This window comes from Dermacentor albipictus, chromosome 5 (genome assembly GCF_038994185.2).
Source record: "Dermacentor albipictus isolate Rhodes 1998 colony chromosome 5, USDA_Dalb.pri_finalv2, whole genome shotgun sequence".
Classification (NCBI taxonomy): domain Eukaryota; kingdom Metazoa; phylum Arthropoda; class Arachnida; order Ixodida; family Ixodidae; genus Dermacentor; species Dermacentor albipictus.
Genome location: NC_091825.1, coordinates 16,392,869 through 16,404,989, shown reverse-complemented (window position 1 = coordinate 16,404,989; position 12,121 = coordinate 16,392,869). Strand labels below are relative to the sequence as shown.

The 12,121-nt window shown below is 48.5% G+C and overlaps 1 protein-coding gene across 2 annotated transcripts in view; it reads right to left on the bottom strand.

Moving 5' to 3' along the window:
• LOC135906571 (medium-chain acyl-CoA ligase ACSF2, mitochondrial-like) overlaps positions 1-12,121 on the bottom strand; it is a 467,079-nt gene that overhangs the window by 232,333 nt on the left and 222,625 nt on the right. For both annotated transcript variants that reach the window (XM_065438015.1, XM_065438016.1), the window contains exon 6: positions 2,414-2,522. In XM_065438015.1, the coding sequence (XP_065294087.1) occupies positions 2,414-2,522 (109 nt within the window). The remainder of the gene's footprint in view (positions 1-2,413; positions 2,523-12,121) is intronic.

The window sequence follows — 12,121 nt, the reverse complement described above, 5'->3', positions numbered from 1 at the left end:
CCGCGTGACGCCTAGGTGTACAGTGGTGGGAACGTCGTGCAGTTGCTGCAGTACAATCTTTTGCAGATGAAACGGAATGACGGTTAGGAGCTCGGGCCCGTCGGCGTGAATGTTGCGGCGATACAGGATGCCATTTTGTAGTACGAACATGTGAAGGGATGGGTCAGACGGAGCAGAGAGCAGGCGTTCGATAATGGGGCGTAACGACTCGTCGCGTCGTTGTTCAGCGCCAATGCCTTGCAAGGCTGAGAACGAAAGAACGCAGATCGGTGCGACATCCACTAAACCGTCCGTTACATCGACGGGATGACGAGACAGGCAGTCGGCGTCCTGATGTAGACGACCCGACTTGTAGACCACAGTGTATGTGTATTCCTGCAGCCGTAGGGCCCAGCGGCCGAGGCGGCCGGTGGGATCCTTGAGGGAGGAAAGCCAACAAAGGGCGTGGTGGTCGGTTGTAACTGTAAATGGTCGACCAAATATGTAGGGTCGGAACTTGCCCACCGCCCAAATGAGGGCGAGGCACTCGCGCTCAGTAATCGAGTAATTGCGCTCGGCGGGAGAGAGGAGGCGACTGGCGTAGGCGATAACGCGGTCGTGCCCACATTGGCGTTGAGCTAAAACTGCGCCGATGCCGTAGCCACTGGCGTCAGTGCGGATTTCTGTCGGAGCGGAGGGGTCAAAATGGGCGAGAACAGGAGGTGTGGTAAGCAGCGTGATGAGCTGCGAGAAAGCAGACGCTTGTTCAGAGCCCCAACAGAAAGGAACGTCCTTCTTCAGGAGGTCAGTCAGGGGCCGGGCAACATGGGCGAAATTTTCCCCAAACCTGCGGAAGTAAGAGCAAAGGCCCATAAAGCTGCGAACATCTTTGGCACAAGTTGGTACGGGGAAATTCTGCACAGCGTGAACTTTAGCGGGGTCGGGGCGAATGCCTGACGAATCGACGAGGTGCCCGAGCATGGTTATTTGGCGGTGACCGAAGTGGCACTTGGATGAGTTGAGCTGCAAGCCAGCGGTGCGAAAAACAGAAAGAACAGATGAAAGTCTTTCAAGATGAGTCGCAAAAGTTGAAGAGAATACGATAACGTCATGCAAGTAGCACAAACAGATGGACCATTTCAAACCACGCAAGAGCATGTCCATCATCCGTTCAAAGGTCGCCGGGGCATTGCACAAGCCAAGTGGCATTACTCGGAACTGATATAGGCCGTCTGGTGTGACGAATGCGGTCTTTTCACGGTCCATTTCATCCACGGCAATTTGCCAATATCCAGACCGAAGGTCTATAGATGAACAATAAGTGGCACCGTGGAGACAATCCAGAGCATCGTCAATGCGGGGAAGGGGATATACATCTTTCTTGGTGATCGTGTTTAGATGACGATAGTCACAGCTACACAGCTAACACAGCTGACTAAATGTGACGTCGAGTTCTACTAGGAAACGCCGCACGCCGACGCATTTCAAGAACTCAAACGACGCATGCAGTCACCGCCCGTACTTGGAGCAACTTTGGAGCATCGGGTTGATGCTTTTTAGGAGGGGGGTATTGACACTTGTACTTATCTTTATCAGGCGACCACGTTTCACCGCCTAACAAATGTTATCGCAGAGTGCGGGACGCGCCGGCATGTATCCGAAGTTTCTGTAAAGTTATCGACGCTTCTATCCTCTGTCTGTTGTGGCCGAACCTTGTGTTATCTGATTTCATCGCGTGATGCGAATGGTGCAGAACTTTGTGGAAGGCGCGTGGGTCCCAACGATTAGTCGGGAACATTCGACCACTGCTGTGTAAAAGCCGACGCGCTTGACCCGCTGATCAGATTTTCGACGATCGCCGAGCGTGTTCGCCGCTACCGTCGTTCTTCGAGTGTTGCCTGTTTTTGAGGGCACAAGTTAGCCCAATAAAACGCTGGTTTCGTTCATCACAGTTTTGCTGCTTTCTTAACTGTCACTACCACGTGACAATATGGCCGGCGCTCTGGCGCCTTGGTGCGAAGGAAGAGGAGAATAAGGTTGGCGGTGCGTGCTTAAGGCGCAAGCTCGACACGCGCAGTGTCGTACTAGAAGCTGACAACGCTGGCCGCTCCAGGGCCACCTTCGCCCTTCTGCCGAAGTGAACGTATGAAATGACAGCACGGCTCATTGGCCGCCATCACATCGTAATAAAAGAGCTGAAGTCTTGGTACCAAAGGGTGGGTTGCGCAACCTAGGACGGCCAAAATCTAGGCAAGGTGATGAAATGGGGAAATTCGCAGGAACATGTTTTAATCAGCTAGCGGAGGGGGACAGCCATTGGCGATCGCAGGGAATGGCCTTTGCCCTGCAGTAGAAGTGCACTTACATAAATGATGGTGATGCTGCTGCTCCTGATGATGAAGATGCAGTCTTACGCCAACCGATCATTACTCACCGAAGAGTGGAGCATACAGGCCACCGAGTGTAGGTCTGGGCTAACGCTTCTCAGCCGCCATGTTCGGCCCTGGCCCAAGGAAAGCAGCTCTGAGAAGCATATCACGCCCCTGGACAGGTAATAAAAAATTGATATGTTAACTAAACAAGCCATGCACAGCAGTGAAGTATTACTTCCGTATTCTGCGCACGTCAAGGTCGGTTACTTTACCTTTATAATTACTGCAGCCAAGAGTAAACGTGCTTTACGATGAGGTGTACGACAGCTTGCCATCAATCTTATAAGTTCATATGTTTCTTGCCATTACAGTGAACATGTGTGCGAAAAGCGCACGCAGCCAAGGCTTCAAAGAATTCAGCAGCCCGTTGGCAGATCATTGAATGTTACGCCATCACGAAGGTTAGTTCAGATTATTATAAAAATAGCTGACTGCCCATTAAGGCTTATTTTAAGAAGAAGGTATTTATTCTGCCGCGTACACAACGTGCGAATACAAATGTCATATTCTCTTGATAAGTATCACTATTTTTGTTCAGTATTATCAGCTCTTATTATGCCATGCCGCACACTGCAATCGTGAAGTAAAATGCGCCATCGCCTACTGATACGCCAACTGAATTAGCCAACGTAGTCAGTAAAACTTCCTTGTCCGGTTCTGAATGAATTGCTTTTAGCGACACCCCTGTATAAAAAGGGTGCTACTGTAACGTGACTAAGCGTGACATCCATCGATGGTTCCCAGCAAGTAAGACACTGAAAACAGACCAAACTCATACTAGATTAGGCTGACAATGAAAACTATTTTCCTTGGCACAGGTATAGATGCGTAAGTGTGGCTTTGCTGCCGCAGTCAAAAAGGAGTGCTATTTTCTATCGTGGAATAAGTCATCCGTGTGACAGGATGCCTTTCTGAAGATTTCATTTTTTTGTGCCTTCCCTTCTCTTGCCATTTTATACATTCCTGGTGCAAAGCGCGCTTACACGTGCGCTAAATACAACAGAGCAGTCTTATTTGTTAGCTGAGGGCTGTGTGTGTCTATTTTCTTGTCCCTGTTTAATTTGCTCAGAAACATCGATACAATAGCACCCGACTGGCCTAACGCTCAAGCTTTGTGATCATCACCTGCAATCTTTATATTCTTATATTTTTGTGCATTTTTCCCGAATTCTCTCTCTCTCTCTTTCTGTCTGTCTTTCTTTCTTTCTCTTTCTTTTTTTGATCATTTATCGGTGGATAAAAGCACCATGGCTCTAAACGTGTCAATGTAGTGGCGATAACTGGCAAGGAAGGCAGAAATGTGCGCGATACCTATATTGGCGCTACAAATAGCCTTGTATGGAAGTCACTTCTAAGGAACAGCGTTATTCCGGCCGAGCTCGGGCTACTACCACGAGTGAGTGAGTGAGTGAAAAACAATATCAGCTCTAGATTCGCTGGTCTTCTGCGGTCTTCAGATGGAATCGTTCATCTTCTAGCACAACGGTCGCTTGCCCTTAGTCCAGGGCTCCGCTGGATGCTGCTTCCAGTTGTGCTCGCCGAATCAGACCTTCTTGGTCGACCTGGCGATCGCTGGAGAGCACTCCCTCCGATTGCTCCGCACTCGGGTTTGGTATAACGGGTACCACGTCTATCTTCTGGCATGCCCACGTTATGTGATACAGCTTGGGTGTTTCATGGCACCAGGGGCATTTGTTATTGTATTGTGTGGGACAAATTTTGCTGAGTACGTTTAGGTTCGGGTACGAGCCCGTTTGTAGCTGCCTCCACACGACAGAGTCTTCTCTGCTAAGGGAGTTGTGCGGTGGTGGATACCGCTTTCTGCAGCCCTTGTAGTAATTTAGTACCGCCGAATAGTCTTGGAGTAAAGGTTCGGTCTCCTCGAGGTCGCCTACGTTGGATGCTCGGTAATAAGTGTACCCTCGAGCTATCCTGTCTGCCTCTTGGTTCCCTGCCACTCCCGTGTGTCCCGGCGTTCATACTATCGTATGCCTAATTGGTTCTTCTTTTGTTTGTCGTGGTGTTATGTGGTCTCCGGAGCGGAGTATGCGGAGTGCTCCGGGCCCTATTCTACCGCGTAGGTAGTTGCGGCACGCTGTTTGCGAGTCTGTAAGTATTGTTAGAGACCGTTCAGACCGATATCCCTCCGCTGCCGCTAGAGCAACGGCCGCTTCTTCAGCCTCGACTATCGTACAGCCTTGTAGTGATGCGCTGGTGATCTCGCGTAGGTTCGAATCAATCACCGCTGCTACCGCGTTGCTGTTGCTCTGCCCCGCTGCTCTGGCGTATGTGGCTGCGTCCACGTATACCGTCATTTCTTGGGGTGCTAGTGTCTTTTGTAGGTATTCAGCCCTCGCATCTCTGCGTGCTTTGTGTAGATTGGGATCCATGTTCCGGGCTATGGGTGCTACTTTTAGTGTGTTGCGATACTCGTCCGGAATGGTTTCGATCCTCTGGATCTCTTGAAGTTGATCGGCGCAGCCTAGTTTCTTCAGGAGCTCCGTGCCAGATGGGGTCTGCTGTAGCCTGCGTTGTTGGGAGACTAGTTGCGCCTCTTTCAATTCGTCGAAGGTGTTGTGTAGTCCTAAGGCTAGGAGCTTTTCGGGTGAGGTGTTGTGGGGAAGGTGGAGTGCGGTTTTGTAGGCTTTACGTAGAATCGCGTCCGCCTGTCGTACCTCACTCTTGATGGGATTGTAGTATGGAAGGCTGTATGCCACTCGGCTGACGACCAAGCTTCTGACCAGCTTGAGTGTGTCCTCCTCTCGCATGCCGTGGCGTCTGTGTGAGATGCGCGTGATCATGCGGGCCACTTGTAGGGTGGATGCCTTGAGTAGGGCGAGGGTGTGGGTGAAGCGTTGGTTTGGCTGTATGCACGTCCCCAGGATTCTGATGAGCGTCTTTTCCGGTATCGGCTTCCCCTCGAGGTAGACGTTGAGCTTTAACTCGTCGCTGGTGGGGATTGTGTGGTTTTGCTTTCTTCTCCAAACTCTCAGGAGCTCGAACTTCTCAGTGAAGCAGGCTAGCCCTCTTGCTGTGACGTAGTTCTCTACGCAGGTGGCTGCCTCTTATAACTTCTCTTCTTTCTGTCTGAGCGAGCCTGTGTTTACCCAGATGGTGATGTCGTCGGCATACATGGCATGGTGTATACCGTCGATTTCTTTTAACTGTTTTGCCAGCCAATCATTGCTATGTTGAAAAGCTTGGCAATCATTGGCTTGGCAAAACAGTTAAAACTACCACGAGGATGAAGCTGTGCTGCTGGTGATGTGTACATATGAAGTATATGCACAATCGACGATGATATGTGGAGACGATGAAGTTAAAAGTCAGGCATGCGTTGGGCTCACACTAATTCCCTATCGCTGTGGAAGCGGCCGCCTGGCCTCGCGGAAGTATTATGAAATGCGTCGAGTATATGGTTTTAGTCGAGAGACATGCACTATCTCGGTCCTACAGCTGCGGTATTCGGTCGGCGTTGTAAGGGGCGAGACGCGCTAATTGACAGGTGATGTCGCCGCAATGACCATGTAAGTTCCAATAAAACGCGTGAGAAATTTTTCGCATAAGCCGGGAACGCGCACAGGAGTCCAAACAAGAACTTTGTAGCCAGGAGAAAAAGTCACAGCACGGTGGGTCGAGTCGTAACGAAACATGCGAGTGTCCTGGAAGATGCCGGTGTTAAGGCTTGCGAGGTGACGCCAGTCCACGAGGCGAGACAGAAACTGTGCCAAGAAAGGAGCTGCTGGAGGCACACAAGCCGAAAGAGACGATGCATCAAGAACGAAACTTGGTGAACGGCCATATACGAGGAAAAATGGCGAAAGCCAGTGGTACGTTGCATAGCCGTGTTATACGCGAAAGTCACGAACGGCAGAAGTACATCCCAGTTCGTGACGTCTGGGCAAATGCACATCCCAATCATGCGGGAGAGCCTGCGATGAAAACGCTCCGTCAAGCCGTTAGTCTGCGGATGGTAACTGGGAATTGTCTTGCGATTTGTGTTAGAGGGGCGCAGAACTTCGGCGAGAATAGAAAAGAGCAAGACTCTGCCGCGCTCGCTGAGAAAAACGCGCGGAGCACAATGGCGTAAGAAAATGTGTAAAAAGATATCGGCGACTTTAGCAGCAGTCTCCGATGGTAAAGATGCTGTCTCCAGGTAGCGCGTTAGATTGTCTACGGCTGGTAAAATCCAACAATTGCCATTGGAGGTAGTGGGAAGAGGACCGTACAAGTCTGCTCCTAAGACTTCGAAATGCGAAGCGGTACAAGGCAGAGCTTTTAATGAGCCAGAATGAGCTGTTGCCGGTCGTTTGCGGCTTTTACAACGAATGCAGGATGCAACGTACTTCGCAGGGGTGAAGACAGGCCAGGCCAGAAGTAGTGACTTCATATTTTGTCGCAAACTTTGTGGTAGCCTAGACGACCGGCCGTCGGATGATCGTGAAAGGCTTGGAGCAACTCACATTGCAGAGAACATGGTATGACCGAGACCCATGTGTTGCCATCGACGTGATTAAAGTAGCTATCTAAAGTCCCATTGTGCAGCTTGCATCGGTTCAGTTGTCGACGAAGCCGGGCGTTCGGAGGGGACGAATAACCTTCCTTGCGTTGGAGAATAGTTCGGCAGTATAGGTCGACACGTTGGTGAGACACAACGACAGATGGGCTGTCGGGTCTTAGCCAGTCGAGGGTAGTGATGGGTAAAGCCGATGAAGAGGACTCGGAACGTATGCTAGTACGGAGAGGTGATGGTGAGTCGTTAAGATTCGGCAGAGGATAGTGAGACAGAGCATCAGCGTCTGGATGCTTATTTCCAGCCCTGTAGGTGGCATCGATATCGTACTCCTGAAGGCGAAGCACCCAGTGACCTAGGCGACCCCATAAGTTCTTTAGTGATGAAAGCAAGCTGTTATGGTCGCAACGACTGTGAAATAGCGGCCGTGAAAATATGTGCAACATTTGCACTGCCCAAACAATAGGAAGGCACTCCTGCTCGGTTATGGTGTAATTCTTCTCTGCAGTGGTTAGTGGGTGGCTAGCGTAAGCAATTACTCGTTCTCTGAAGGTGTTATCACGTTAAAGTAGAATGGCTCCGAGACCATGACTGCAAGCGTCAGTGTGGAGGATAATGGGTGTGGTCGGATCGAAGTGGCACAGTACTGGGTCCGACGTTAAGGCATGTTTCAAAGCAGGAAAGCACGTGCAGATTTGGCGGACCAAGCGAAGGGCGCATTACTGGCGAGGAGTTGATGGAGCGGGGACGCAACCGCAGCGACGTTGCGTATGAAGCACGGGAAGTAAGAAGCAACTCCGAAAAAATTGCACCGTCCCGCAGCGGACGGCACCATTCGAGGACGGTAGCAAGCTCCTCACGGTCTGATCGAATACCTTCTTTGCTAAGTGGCCCAGAACATTGGTGGTCTTGCTGGCGAAACTGTTTTTTTCTGTGTTCAGCTGCGGGCCAGCGCTTTCAAGACAGGCAAGGAGTTCATCAAGACGTTGCAAATGTTGTGAGAGCGTGATTGAAAACACTACAATGTCGTCGAGATAGCGGAGACAGCTTTTCCATTTTAAACCACGCAAGACATATCGAGCATGCTTTCGAAGGTAGCAGGCGCATTGCAGAGTCCAAAAGGCATCACATTAAACTCGTAGAGCCCATTAGAGGTAGCAAACACCCTTCCATCTTTGTCGGATTCACAAGTAGCCTGATCAATAATGACAATGATTCTTTCTTTTTAATGTCTTTTCATTCATTTTATCACTGTGCGGAAAGCTCCCTAAAAAAAATTATATATCCTCAGTTATGTATGGCCACACATGTGCAGGTCATAAATACCAGGTTCTCTAGCCGAGTGCCATCCGTGCGGTTTAACCGAGCTCAGATTGTCCACCTTGACTGATCAGATAGGGCACCACTATGTGGTTAAATGAGGCGTACAACTCCTGCGGGACCCGCCGTGGTTGCTCAGTGGTTATGGTGTTAGACTGCTGAGCACGAGGTCGCGGGATCGGATCGCGGCAAAGGCGGCCGCATTTCGATGGGGGCGAAATGCGAAAACACCCGTGTACTTGGATTTAGGTGCACGTTAAAGAACCGCAGGTGCTCGAAATTTCCGGAGTCTTCCACTACGGCGTGCCTCACAATCAGAAAGTGGTTTTGTCACGTAAAACCCCATAATTTAACTTCTAATTTAACTCCTCCGGGGACGGCAGAGTATCCGTCTCCCGTGCAAGAGGACCGTGGTTCAAATCCCGGTGCCGCGCAATTCTCCACCGGAAAATACAAAAGAAAAACCGTGTGTTGAGAAAATTGCACAAACAGGCCTGGAGTGCGGTCTGATCCCGGTGACCATAACCGGTAACGAACTCTCTCACCAGAGCAGGATTGGCCACCCTGGTGCAGTACTTGGCCACAACCTCCTATATGAATACAACAATCAAACCCCGGCCCTCAGTCCCCAGCAGCCGCGAAGCAACTGACCACGGCGGTGGTCAGATCTGTGACGCTGCAAAGGGTGCTAAGAATACCTGGCTCCGGACAGGCCGCCATTGGAATCTGAACCTGGCAACGTTTAACGTTAGAACGTTATCTAGTGAGGCGAGTCTAGCAGTGTTATTGGAGGAATTAGAGGGTAGTAAATGGGATATAATAGGGTTCAGTGAGGTTAGGAGGACAAAAGAAGCATATACAGTGCTAAAAATCGGGCACGTACTGTGCTACCGGGGCTTAGCGGAGAGACGAGAACTAGGAGTCGGATTCCTGATTAATAAGGAAATATCTGGTAACATACAGGAATTTTATAGCATTAACGAGAGGGTGGCAGGTCTTGTTGTGAAACTTAATAAGAGGTACACATTGAAGGTGGTACAAGTCTATGCCCCTACATGCACTCATGATGACCAGGAAGTCGAAAGCTTTTATGAAGACGTGGAATCGGCGATGGGTAAAGTCAAAACAAAATACACTATACTGATTGGCGACTTCAATGCCAGGGTAGGCAAGAAGCAGGCTGGAGACAAGTCAGTGGGGGAATATGGCATAGGCTCTAGGAATAGCAGAGGAGAATTATTAAAAGAGTTTGCAGAACAGAATAATATGCGGATAATGAATACCTTTTGCCGCAAGCGGGTTAGCCGAAAGTGGACGTGGAGGAGCCCGAATGGTGAGACTAGAAAGGAAATCGACTTCATACTCTGCGCGAACCCTGGCATCATACAAATGTAGACGTGCTCGGTAAGGTACGCTGCAGTGACCATAGGATGGTAAGAACTCGAATTAGCCTAGACTTGAGGAGGGAACGGAAGAAACTGGTATACAAGAAGCCAATCAATGAGTTAGTGGTAAGAGGGAAACTAGAGGAATTCCGTGTCAAGCTACAGAACAGGTATTCGGCTTTAACTCAGGAAAAGGACCTTAGTGTTGAAGCAATGAACGACAATCTCATGGACATCATTAAGGAGTGTGCAATAGAAGTCGGTGGTAACGCCGCTAGACAGGAAACCAGTAAGCTATCGTAGGAGACGAAAGATCTGATCAAGAAACGCCAATGTATGAAAGCCTCTAACCCTACAGCTAGAATAGAACTGGCAGAACTTTCTAAGTTAATCAACAAGCGTAAGACAGCGGACATCAGGAATTATAATATCGATACAATTGAACAGGCTCTCAGGAACGGAGGAAGCCTAAAAAAAGTGAAGAAGAAACTAGGAATAGGCAAGAATCAGATGTGTGCGTTAAGAGACAAAGCCAGCAATATCGTTACTAATATGGATGAGATAGTTCAAGTGACTGAGGAGTTCTATAGAGATTTATACAGTACCAGTCGCACCCACGACGATAGTGGAAGAAAGAATAGCCTAGAGGAATTCGAAATCCCACAGGTAACGCCAGCAGATGTAAAGAAAGCCTTAGGAGCTATGCAAAGGGGGAAGGCAGATGGAGGGGATCAGGTAACAGCAGATTTGTTGAAGGATGGTGGTCAGATTGTTCTAGAGAAACTGGCCACCCTGTATACGCAATGCCTCATAACCTCGAGCGTACCGGAATCTTGGAAGAACGCTAACATAATCATAATCTATAAGAAAGGGGACGCCAAAGACTTGAAAAATTATAGACCGATCAGCTTACTGTCCGTAGCCTACAAAGTATTCACTAAGGTAATCGCAAATAGAATCAGGAACACTTTAGATTTCTGTCAACCAAAGGATCAGGCAGGATTCCGTAAAGGCTACTCAACAATAGACCCTATTCACACTATCAATCAAGTGATAGAGAAATGTGCAGAATATAACCAACCCCTATATATAGCTTTCATTGATTACGAGAAAGCGTTTGATTCAGTCGAAACCTCAGCAGTCATGGAGACATTACGGAATCAGGGTGTAGATGAGCCTTATGTAAACATACTAGGAGATATCTATAGCTGCTCCACAGCCACCGTAGTCCTCCACAAAGAAACCAACAAAATACTTATAAAGAAAGGCGTCAGACAGGGATATACGATATCTCCAATGCTATTCACGGCATGTTTACAGGAGGTATTCAGAAGCCTGGAGTGGGAAGAATTGGGGATAAAATTTGATGGAGAATACCTTAGCAACTTGCGATTCGCTGGTGATATTGCCTTGCTTAGTAACTCAGGAGACCAATTGCAATGCATGCTCACTGACCTGGAGAGGCAAAGCAGAAGGGTGGGTCTGAAAATTAATCTGCAGAAAACAAAAGTATTGTTTTACAGTCTCGAAAGAGAACAGCAGTTTACGATAGGTAGCGAAGCACTGGAAGTGGTGAGGGAATACATCTACTTAGGGCAGGTAGTGACCACGTATCCGGATCATGAGACTGAAATAACTAGAAGAATAAGAATGGGCTGGGGTGCGTTTGGCAGGCATTCTCAAATCATGAACAGCAGGTTGCCACTATCCCTCAAAAGGAAAGTGTATAACAGCTGTGTGTTACCAGTACTCACATATGGGGCAGAAACCTGGAGGCTTACGAAAAGGGTTCTGCTGAAATTGAGGACGACGCAACGAGCCATGGGAAGAAGAATGATGGGTGTAACGTTAAGGGATAAGAAGAGAGCAGATTGGCTGAGGCAACAAACGCGGGTAAACGAGTAAAGTGCAAGCGCCTGGATGCCTATTCAGCGTGTATACAACAGCACGGTATACACGACAATATGCATTCAAACAAACTTGTCTGAATATACACGATGTTCCAAATATCATGTACTAAGATTTAAAATATTCAACTAGCACGTAGCTGCACAGAGCTACGGTAATAGTGTTGGCCGTCCCTTCCACACAATCAGATTATTTTCTTTAATCCGACTAATTGCATAATCTCCCTCAATTAATTATCGAACTTCTCAAATATTATACTTAGATGAAAAAGGTCAATGAAAAGGTTGTAGAGTAACATGAAAAACTCCCGTTACCGCTTTATGTAGCTCAATACGTGCTCTATAAAAGTGTTTTTCTGAGCGTGAAATAAACCCACGAATGTACACAAATTTGGCGCGTGACTTTTTCTCAGTATTCGCGGGCCTCTTGCACGCTGGGAAGAACACTTTTATGTAGCACGTATTGCGCTATAAAATGCTGTATCGGGAGTTCTTCGTGTTGCTCTACAATTATTTTCCTTGACACTTTTCATCTGAACGCTACATTTGAGAAATGACTTAATTAAGCAGAAATATGCAATTAGG